Here is a 12064-nt window from a genome sequence, read left to right as displayed (position 1 = left end):
GTGTTTATTTTTACCCTTTTTTGGTGTGTCCTTCAGGGATGCTTCTAGTCACAACAGACACCCTTGGCCATGACTTCCACGTCTTCCAAATTTTGACTCATCCTTGGTCCTCATCACAAAGTGCTGTCCATCATTTATATACTCTTCACAGGGGAGAAACTGAAGCCAAAGTAAGTTGTATATTTTTTCAGAAGGTGTTTTCTTTGTGTAATACGACATCTAATCCAGAGGTTATTTGTATCATATTGGAGCTTAATGTTAATGTTGGTGAGTTCATATTGTTTTTTAGACTGGGTCAGATAAATAAGAACTTTATCCTATTTTGACCCAGTTAATAACATAAGCAGTAGTTGAACAATGAATGTTGATAAAACAGAAGTTCAATTTATTCTTCTCTTCCTGTCCTAAAACCATTTTTTTGTTTTCTTCAAGTCCAATCTATTAGGCATATATTCTGCAATCATGCTGAAGTAGTTATGGGTGAAACAATATATGTCTGGTTTGCTTTTGAATGTTCTGGCAGAACAAAATAAACTGAGACATAAGTTGAAAACAATGTGCAAAGTGTTAATAATTGTCAAAGCTAGGTGATGTTGATGTTGGTGGTTCGTTATAGCAGTCTTTAGACTTGGTGTGTAGTAAGAAATTCCTCTAATAGAAAGTAAAAATAAAGCAGTACCTTTCACCGACATTATGCTGTTTTACTCACTTTTACTGTTTTATAGCAGACTTATTGTTCATTTTTGAAAACGTTTTCAGCTGTTGAGCATTTTCTCATTGAAATGCATTTTAATTATGGGGTGATATAAAGAATATTGAGTTATATAAAAATATTTTGAAGTTATATAAAGAGTATTTTGAAGTTTTTAATTTGAATTGCATTGAAATTACATTTTAAGGCAGTTAGAATTTACATAATTAATTATAGAATTTTTGCATCTAGGACTTATTACCTTTTAAAATTATTATTGCTGAGGTGTAATAGGCTATATATTGTTTTATATTAGATTTGTATCTTCCTGCTTTGCTGCACTCTATTTTGAGATCTAATACTTTTTCAGAAAAATTTTTCTTGTATTTTATATATAGAATGTGAAAGTGAAAGTCACTCAGTTGTGTCTGACTCTTTGCAACTCCATGGACTGTCCATGGAATTCTCCAGACCAGAATACTGAAGTGGGTAGCCTTTCCCTTCTCTAGGGCATCTTCTCAACCCAGGGACTGAATCCATCTCCCACATTGCAGGCAGATTCTTTACCAGCTGAGCCACAAGGGAAGCCCAAGAACACTGGAGTGGGTAGCCTATCCCTTCTCCAGGGAATCTTCCCAACCCAGGGAATCAAACCTGGGTCTCCTGCATTGCAGGTGGATTCTTTACCAACTGAGCTATCAGGGAAGCCCTTATATAGAACATACTTTCTGACAATTATTATGCTAATTTTTTACTGTTTTCAGTTTTATTTTTGTTATTGCATTAGTTTGGAACTCTAAAACAATGTGTAATTAAAAGTAATAATTGTGGTCTTTTCTTTGTTAATAGTACCTCCTATTTTTAAACTTTCTACCATGCTGTTTTGGTTACTTTAACTTTGTACTATAGTTTGACATTGGGAAGCATGATGCTTCCAACTTTGTACTTCTTGGTCATGATTGCTTTAGTTATTTGGGGTCTTTTGTGGTTCCTACAAATTTTAGGGTTGTTTTCTAGTTCTGTGAAAATGCCATTTGAATTTTGATAGAGATTGTATTGAATCTGTAGATTGCTTTCAATAGTGTGGACATTTTAACAGTATTAGTTCTTTTAATTCATGAGTATGGAATGTTTTTACATTTATTTGTGTCTTCTTCAGTTTTTTTCATCAATATCTTTTGGTTTTCAATGCACAGGTCTTTCACTTCCTTGGTTAAATTTCCCTATGCATTTTATTCTTTTTTGATGCAATGGTAAATGCATTCAGCTTTTATGAAAGAGCTTTTAGCTCCTCCTCATTGAGTATAACGTTAGGTGTGGGCTTGTCATATACGACCTTTATTATGTTGAAATATATTCCCTCTGTACCCGCTTTAATGAGTTTTTATCATGAATGGGTGTTGAATTTTGTCAAATGCTTTTTCTGCATCTATTGGGATGGTCATATGATTTTTATTTTTCATTTTGTTGATGTGGTGTGGATCTCAGCACCTTGATGCAGACTGATTGGGAGCTGAGCCCTCAGACAGCAGCTTTTAAAGTATGCAAATATATTGCTTTCAGGGGAAGACTGGGAGAAGGACATTTTTAGTCTTCTGTCTCTGTGCTGTGGCCTGAGTGGATAGTGGGCTAGGAGAAGTCACTTAAAACTATGTAAATATCCCATTCCTCATCAAACTTTTTATTACTTCTTTTATTTACATATATCATTTGGTTGAATAGATTCTTTGTTAAATGAGTTATATTCATTCAAAAATTATTTTAATACTCAGAACAGTCCGGATTTGGCCAGTTGGAGCCTATTAGTTTGACATCTATTAGCTTGGCATCTTTGACATCTATTAGCTTATAATATGTACGTTATTCTTTGACAGTGTCCTTACTTTCTGGCACAATGAAGTTGCTTTCTCCTGTTTAATAACCATTTGCTGTTATTGCTTTCGTGTGGAAGTTTTCAATTAGACGAGCATTTTAGGTAAAAATTTACTATTTCACTATAAAATGTGCTGCCGGGCACATGTTATTTCTTTGAAAAGATTTTTTTCATTGATGTATAGTTGATGTATAATATTATATAAGTTGCAGGTGTACAGCATAGTGATTCACAGTTTTTGAAGGTTATATTCCATTTATAGTTACCAAAAAATCCTGGCTGTGTTCCCTGTGTTGCACAATACAGGGCACATTTTATTTCTTTTAATTTTTTAACAAGTAATTTTATTTATCTTTGGCTGGGTCTTCGTTGCTGCGTGGGCTTTTCTCTAGTTGTGGCAGGCGGGGGCTACCCTTTAGTTGTGGTGTGTGGGCTTCTCACTGCAGTGGCTTATCTTGTAGAGCACGGGCTCTCTGGCACACAGGCTTCAGTAGCTGCAGCACGTGGGCTCAGTAATTGCAGCTCCTAGGCTCAAGAGTTGTGGTGCGTGGGCTTAGTTGTTCTATGGCTTGTGGGATTTCCAAATCAGAGATCCAAACTGTGTCTCCTGCATTGGCCGGCTGATTCTTTACCACTGAGCCACCAGGGAAGCCCCACATTTTATTTCTTTACTATTTTTTAATCCCTATCCTGTCCTCCCTACTTACTGATATGCTCCACCTCAACTGTAATCTCCAGTAATTTGAACATTTTAAGCCCCCACACCTTTTAAAAAATTTACATCCATTTTGATACTTCTTTTGCATTAGCATTATTTGTCATTCAATTTACTTTTATTTCTAACAGGGAAACAGAGATCTTGCTTAAGCTTCTTGGGGTCTCTCATCCATAAAACAGTGCCCTGCACATGGACAAATGTTTGTAGGTGCTAATATTTGCTAATGCCAATGCTATTCCTATTTAACAGGTAGGAAAACCAAATAGGCATTATTAAAATTGTGTTGTTCTGTGTCACACCCTAAAATTTAGGAGATTGGAAATTTTTAAACCTTAAACATCAAGATCTAAGGAAACACAATTGATAACCATAAAATTAATTTTTATAAGTGTATACTGAAAATGATTTTGAAATGATATATAAAATTTAACACTGATGATGAAATCTGTATGGCAAGTAATCTATCTGTCTTTGGGTATTTTAAAATCATGTCATTCTGGAATCTTCCAAGGACTCTGAGGATACTTTAATCATGCAAGGAAAAAAGGATCAAATATGTGGATCTAATTATGTTGAATTAAGTTGTTTTATGATCTATGACTTGGGATATCCTCTGCATCTGACAGTAATTTTCCTCATAAAGTACATGTGTAGTTAGCAAAATATTCTTAGTTTTCATCAGTAAAGTCATATGTGGTAAAACGTTACAATATTTAAAAATATACTTCTGTAAAGTCTTACTGAAGCTGACACTAGTAGTTTTTGTATTTAACATGCTAATTTTGATAAATGGTACACTTACTTTGGAAAACTCTGCATATTAGAAACATGTTACTTCTACTTTATCAGAGCAATCCTGAAAAATGGTATGATTAATATGTTTAATTCTCAGGGAGAAATGTACCTGTGTGTGAATGCTCAGTCAAGTCCGACTCTTTGCAATCCCATGGACTGTAGCCTGCCAAGCTCCTCTGTCCATGGGATTGCCCAGGCAAGAATACTGGAGTGGGTTGCCATTTTCTTCTCCAGGGGATCTTCCCTACCCAGGAATTGAACCCACATCTTTGTGTCTCCTGGATTGGCAGGCGGATTCTTTGCGATGGTCAGTTCAGGGAAAAACAGCCTATGGTACAGGAAAGGGGAACCCAAATGGAGTCTAGACTCCCTTTGTTGATGAGATGTTGGTGAGTCTAGGAAGACCAAGATCATGGAGTTCTCAGGTCTGAGTATCAGAGAGATGAAAGCTACAAAGAAAGAACCCTTGAGATCTGCCGAGAAATCTGCAGCCATGGGAAGAACCACCATCATACCAGTAGGAAGAAGTAAAATTACATAAAAGATGACATGCAGAAAATCTAATGAATACCACAAAAAAGTTAGAACTAATGGGTGATTTTAACAAGACTTCTGGGTACCATATACTAGAAACAAACAATTGTCAATTAAAAAAATATTGTTAAGTTTAAAAACAGTGAGCATATCACAGGTAGGACTGTATTCTAAAATTGTAAAACATCACTGAGAGTAAAGATCTGATTAAATAAAGTTAAACCATATTCTTGAGCTGCAGTACATAATACTGTTAGAATATAATTTCTCTCCAAACTGATTTGTATATTCAATGCCATCTCCATTAAAATCCCAGCAGTATTAAACATTTTTGATAGAAATTAATAAGCTACTTCTCAAATTTATATACAGCTGCATAGGACTTATACTGGGCAAAATAATATTGAAAAAGAAAAAGCTGGAGCATTACCTGGTAATTAGACTTATTAAAGGTATAGTAACAGGCACATTTCTGTACATATGTACAGTTGATTTTTGACAAAGGTGTAAAATGAAGACAAGTTAGTCTTTTCAATGGTGGTAGTGAACTTATTGGGTATTTGTGTGTGAAAAATGAGTGTTAGCCAATGTCACATCCCATATACAAAAATGAACTCATACTCGACCATAGATTTAAATATATAAAATCTATGATTATAAAGCTTTTAGAAGAAAATACAGGAGAAACTCTTTGAGTTAGACACAAGTTGTCTGGTATCTACACCACATTTTAAGGGAACTCTCAAAAAGTGAATGAATGGAGGAACTGGTTCTTCCACACAGTGCTCTTGGAAATGTACAGTGGTACGGCGACTCTGGAAAATAGTTTGGCAGTTTCTGAAAATCTTAACATAAGCTTGCCATACTACCCAGCAACTTCAGTTATGGGGAGTCCATAACATAAAATTCACATTGTATACAAATTTACTGCACATTTCTTTCCTGTGGTTGTCATAACAAATTACCTTAAAACAACAGAACAAAACCAAATGGCCTTAAAATAACAGAAATCTATTTTCTCTCATTTCTGGAAGCCCAAAGTCCAAAACCAAGGTGTTGGCGAGGCTGCACTCCCTCTAGAGTTCTAACAGAGAATCTGTTCTTTGCCTTTGCCAACTTCTGGTGACTCAGCGTTTCTTTCCTTATGGCTAGATACCACTCCAGTATTTACCTCTGTGGTCTCATTTCTTCCTCCTCTTCTGTGTGTCTTCTCCTCTTCTTTGTATCTTTTAAGGGTACATTAAATAATTATTTAATATCATTAAATGATTCCATTTAATATTAGTACGGATAATCCTCGCTAACTTCTCCTGATCTAGAAATTAATCATGTATTTTATCATATAAGGTAATAGTTACTCTTTGTACTATATTGTACTGTATGTAGGTTCCACAGATTAGGATCTGGATATGTCTTGTTTTGAGCCACTGTTTACTTCATTACAGTCCACCCTCTCCAAACCCTCAAATTCAGGATAATTTCATGTGCAAAATACATTTACCCCATACAAACATCCCTGGAAATCTCAACACATTATATCAGTTCTTAACAGTAAAATCTCTTTAAAATGTCATCAGACTCAAAGTTCACATCTCCTCATCAAAATTATCCAAATTAGGTATAGTTGCCACCCTATGTATGATCCATCCTGGAGCAAAATTCCTTTTGATCTGTGTAGGAGAAGATATAGAGAAAATGAGGCAGAAAAAAATACATGGAGAAATAAAGATGGGAAATGTACCAGATTTATTGAACACAGTTTGAATATGACAAAGTTGAAGTTTTAAGAATGACATAGTAAATTTTCTGAAAACCAAAGCAAATCTTGAAAGCAGCCAGAGGAAAATAACATATACAAAGAAAAAACATTTTCAAACTGTTGACTTCTTATCAGAAACCATGGAAGTCAGAAGGCAGTGGAATATCTTGTTTAAAGGACTGAAAGGAAAAAAGTACTGGTAATAAAAAATTCTCCATCTAGCAAGAGTATCATTTAAGAATGACGACGTGAACAGTAAACCTTGAAAATCCACACTATTGTGCAGGCAGAAATGATAACCAGGGCAAACTTGGATATTTTGAAAGTAATGTAATATCTGAGAAATGATCAATTTCATATTAAAGAGGATTTCCCCCCTTTCTTAATTCATTTAAACTATGAATGTTAACATTTTAAATTTACTGTTAAGATACTTTTTATATGTAAGAAATTTAAACATTTTCTGGGGCTTATATTGTATACATGTACTGCATATGATAACTATAGCATAATACCATTTGTGGTTGGGTGGGGACAGGTATATGGAATTATACTGTTCCAAGGTTCATTTCTAAAGGAGATCAGTCCTGGGTGTTCATTGGAAGGACTGATGCTAAAGCTGAAACTCCCAATACTTTGGCCACCTCATGCGACGAGTTGACTCACTGGAAAAGAGTCTGATGCTAGGAGGGATTGGGGGTAGGAGGAGATGGGGACGGCAGAGAATGAGATGGCTGGATGGCATCACCGACTCGATGGACATGAGTTTGAGTGAACTCCGGGAGTTGGTGATGGACAGGGAGGCCTGGCATGCTGTGGTTCATGGGGTCGCAAAGAGTCGGACACGACTAAGCAACTGAACTAACTAACTAACTAACTAAGGTTCATTTGTGCTGTACCTAAAAAGACAAAACTTCATTTAAAATGGAATTCTAAAAAATGTGTAATTAATTCAAAAGTAATTTTGCCAAAAGGGAAGAACAGAGACGCAAGACACAGAGAGGATAAACAGAAAACAAAATTAAATAGGACATCAAAATTCAACCATATAAATCATATACTAAATATTAACATATTTCAGCCTAAAGAACTCCAAACTAAAGGGACAAATTACCTACTAAAGACTGTCTTTGAGTCTTTAATATGATGACAGTTAAAACATGTTAAAAGGTATGTCATGCAAATAATAAACATGAATATTAAAAATTTGACTATATTAATATCAACTAAGAAAGAGGTTAAGACAAAAGACTATTACCAGAGATATTTCACAATGTTCAAGAGTCAAGTTATCAGGAAGATTTAAATGTCTGTACACCTAAAGCTAAGTTTAATAACACTTTCTAAACATTTGATGTGGCTCAGACGGTAAAGAATCTGCCTGCAGTGCAGGAGACCTGGGTTCGATCCCTGAATTGGGAGTATCACCTGGAGGAGGACATGGCAACCCACTCCAGTATTCTTGCCTGGAGAAGCCCCATGGACAGAGGAGCCTGGTGGGTGCCAGTCCATGGGGTTGCCAAGAGTTATACACGACTGAACAACTAAATATATAAGGAAAAAAGGGCAAATCTCTGAGCAATTCTGTCTGTTCACTATATTGCCCTGAACAGCTAACCCCTAACACCTGTAGTATATTTATGCTTTTAAATTGTGACATCTTATATACTTTATATGATATGAAGCAGTGGACAGTAGATGGGCAAAGATGTATAATTGATGAATTTAGATGGAAATCTCTATGCAGGGCAAGGCAAAGCAGATATGATGAGTGGCTTGATTCTAGCCTTTCTCATCAGTAGGTGTATTCTCACCTTGGGCCTTAGTGACCCAGATTCTTCAGTTACCAGCCATGATGTGTTTGTACAACTCCAGGCCCTAAAAGAGGGACATCTGCAATCTGCCAGTATATAATCTCCTTCATGGCACACCAGACCATTGGCAAGGCCATTGACAGATGTCCAAGTTTCAGTATAAATATAGCATTTCTATTAATAGTCCTAGGGGGATTATCTAAAGCAGGGATCCACAAACTTCTTTAAAAAGCCAGACAGTAAGATAGCTCTGCATTTATATGTTCTCTGTATTACCTGTCATTGGAGCACAGAAACGTCCATACAGAAACAAATGGGCATCACTGGCCCACAGTTGTAGTGACTCCTCAGTTAAAGCAGAGGCGACAGCTTTCCAGAATCCTGCTGTGCTGATTGATCCTCACGTTTGTCTCTCCCAAGTTTTTGTTGGTGCTGTGCAGCTGCTCTGGGCCTGTGGACGCCATCACTATTCATCTTAGCAAAACCATCAGTGAGTCAGGCATTCAAAGGAAACTCTGTGATTCAAGGGCTTATTGAACCGCTGGTATTGCTTCAGACAGTAGAGTAGGTGATTAGTTGTAAAAACAAGGTGCTCCTGGGGGTGTTCTGGAACACATTCTGGAGTATACCCTTCCCACTTGACTAGCAGTCCCTCTTGGGACCTTCCCACCATGCTCATCATTGGATTGGAATTGACTTGTCCCAGTACAGGTCTGGAAAAATCACAAAACTTCCATGAGTCAGTTGTTCAGTTACAAGAACCCAGAAGCAGGTTAGTAGCTGCCATCTAAAAAAGGGAGTGTACTTGGATGCTGGCTCAGGCAGGTGGCGATGTTGTACTGGGATAACACCTCTCCATGCTTTAGCAGCCATTAAGTCTACACCTTCACTTCTTCCTTGGATTCTGATGTGTCTGTTACATAACATGGGAAGAAATGGAAAGCCTAGTAGGTGAGCCGTTGTGGGCTTCAGTCTTCATGGCAGAGGGTACCCCCCGACACATAGAAGCTTGTAAGTACAATCAATTAAGCCATTAATACTAGTTGTTCAGTTCAGTTCAGTCGCTCAATCATGTCCGACTCTTTGTGACCCCATGGACAGCAGCAGCCCATGGCCTCCATGTCCATCACCAACTCCCGGAGTTTACTCAGATTCATGTCCATTGAGTCGGTGATGCCATCCAACCATCTCATCCTCTGTCATCCCCTTCTCCTCCCGCCTTCAATCTTTCCCAGCATCAGGGTCTTTACAAATGAGTCAGTTCTTCGCATCAGGTGACCAAAGTATTGGAGTTTCAGCTTCAGCATCAGTCCTTCCAATGAACACTCAGGATTGATCTCCTTTAGGGTGGATAGGTTGGATCTCCTTGCAGTCCAAGAGACTCTCAAGAGTCTTCTCCACAACCACAGTTCAAGAGCATCAATTCTTCGGCGCTCAGATTTTTTTATAGTCCAACTCTCACATCCATCCATGACTACTGGAAAAACCATAGCTTTGACTAGATAGACCTTTGTTGGCAAAGTAATGTCTCTGCTTTTTAATATGATGTCTAGGTTGGTCATAACTTTTCTTCCGGGGAGCAAGCATGTTTTAATTTCATGACTGCAGTCACCATCTACAGTGATTTTGGAGCCCCCCAAAAATAAAGTCTGTCAGTGTTTTCCCATCAATTTGCCATGAAGTGATGGGACCGGATGCTATGATCTTAGTTTTCTGAATGTTGAGTTTTAAGCCAACTTTTTCACTCTCCTCTTTCACTTTCATCAAGAGGCTCTTTAGTTCTTCTTCACTTTCTGCCATAAGGCAGAAACTGCCACTAGTTGTATTCATCAACATAAACTACAATAGTACACCCACCTGTGATTCAGTGGTGAAGAATCTGCCTGTTCAGCCCCTACTTTAGGACGATCTTCTCGAGAAGGAAATGGTGACCCACTCCAGTATTCTTGCCTGGAGAATCCCATGGACAGAGGAGTCTGGTGGGCTGTAATCCATGGGGTCGCAAAGAGTTGGACACGACTGAGCATGCACACACGCATGCACAAGGTCACTTCAGTTCTTCTCTGAACTGTGCTTACGCTTTATTCTAGGATATTTTTTGCTTCTAGAGGGTATGGGCTGTTTCCTCTTACACGAGGACATGGACTAATGTGTTTAAGGTGCACATGCCAGTTTTTCCAGTGACAGCTGCGAGGTGATCTCATTATCCTTGGTGGCAGGGGAGGCTAGCCTGCAGATACTATGGGAGCAGCCAGGAGTGTTAGCCGTTTTTCCTCATTCGGCCAAGCTTTTGTGCCAGTTATTTCTGGATGAGCAGCGGTGCTGCTCACACAGCAGCCCCTTCCTTTCTGTCTCCACTCCTAGCACTGCCATGGTTCACCCTGTAGTCTTTGGCACTTTGAGGCCACCCCTCATCCTTGTCTCCATTCAAGTTCAAGCTTCAGCAGGAGTGGCGCTGCTGGCACCGTGGTGTTCCCAAGGTGTCACATCCATGTTTTGTTTGTTTCGATTTTTATTGAAATAATCATAGATTCAGGTGCACTTACAAGAAATTGTACTAAGAGATCCCATGTACGTTTTACCCAATTAATCCCAGTGCTAAGGAAATGGCAACCCACTCCAGTGTTCTTGCCTGGAGAATCCCAGGGACGGGGGAGCCTGGTGGGCTTCCATCTATGGGGTCACACAGAGTCGGACACCTCTGAAGTGACTTAGCAGCAGCAGCATTTTGCAAAACTAGAGTATGTGACAGCCAATATACTGACATTGGCACAGTGCATTGATCTTTTTCAGATTTCACCTGATTCACTTGTGTTCATGTGTGTGTATATGTGTGTGTTAGTGTATATATTTTAATCACATGTGTCTGTGTATCCTCCACTGCTGTCAAGATACTGAACATTCCCCTCTTGTTACTCTTTTGTACATAACCTAACTTTCACAGTTTGTTTAAACATTCACCTGAACTATTTACAGTTTGCACTATTATTAATATGTTATGTGAACATAGTTTTCATTTCTGTGGCATAGATTCCCAAGAGTTCAGTGTGCTACTTATTTTAGCTCGTTTTCAAACTTTTGGCACCTAGCAGAGTGCAAGCTTGTAATAGGCTTCCCCTCCATATGTTATTGACTACATAAATGAACCTGAAAAATCAAACCGGGGAGGGAGTAGGCAGATGAGTTAGACGCTATGTATGGATTATCTGTCTTTACCACATCTCCATTTAAGCAACTTATTCTCACGGCAGCTTATTGCTTTAACCTTGTGGCTTTGTCAAAGTTAGACCATTTTAAATGAAAGTGTATTTATCAATTTTGAAAGAGAAATCATTGAACTGTTGGGTTTGGAATGTCTGTGTTGTTTTTAGTTGCTAAGTTGTGTCCAGCTTTTTTAGGATGCCATGGACTGTAGCTCACCAAGCTCCTCTGTCCATGGGATTCTCCAGGCAAGAGTACTGGAGTAGGCTGCCATTTCCTTCTCCAGGGGATCTTCTCAACTCAGGGATTGAACCCGCATCTCCTGCATTGGCAGGCAGATTCTTTATCACTTGAGTCACCAGGGAAGCCCGTAAAATATATTGTATATTAATTAATTAATGTTATATATTCATTCTTGGGCACATAGCTTATTTTAAATATTTTCCTTTGTTTTCATTAAACATAGCCTCATCTGATGGCTTGGTCCTTGACCAGTTAGCGTTTGTGGTAAGGGACTTGTCTTTATAGTTTGACTGCCATTCTTAACAGGCTTCTGAAAGATAGTAAGTACTCTGGGATTTGAGATTTTTTATCTGAGTACTTTCTGCTTTCAGGTTTTCTTTCTTTTTAAAAGGGAGTTGGAAAGGGAATTGGTAATTGAATCCTTAGGCATATATTT

At 38.1% G+C, this 12064-nt stretch overlaps 1 protein-coding gene across 9 annotated transcripts in view; it reads left to right on the top strand.

Moving 5' to 3' along the window:
• Positions 1-12064, top strand: part of BCAS3 (BCAS3 microtubule associated cell migration factor) — a 600416-nt gene that overhangs the window by 210752 nt on the left and 377600 nt on the right. For all 9 annotated transcript variants that reach the window (XM_055400120.2, XM_088828643.1, XM_088828641.1 and 6 more), the window contains one exon: positions 37-170. In XM_055400120.2, coding sequence (XP_055256095.2) covers positions 37-170 — 134 coding nt within the window. The remainder of the gene's footprint in view (positions 1-36; positions 171-12064) is intronic.

The sequence above is a fragment of the Moschus berezovskii genome, chromosome 20 (assembly GCF_049115385.1).
Source record: "Moschus berezovskii isolate FMDL1 chromosome 20, NW_MosBer_1.0, whole genome shotgun sequence".
In the NCBI taxonomy this organism is placed as follows: domain Eukaryota; kingdom Metazoa; phylum Chordata; class Mammalia; order Artiodactyla; family Moschidae; genus Moschus; species Moschus berezovskii.
The sequence above is the reverse complement of the archived record's forward strand: the minus strand, read 5'-3'. Positions and strand labels throughout refer to the sequence as shown.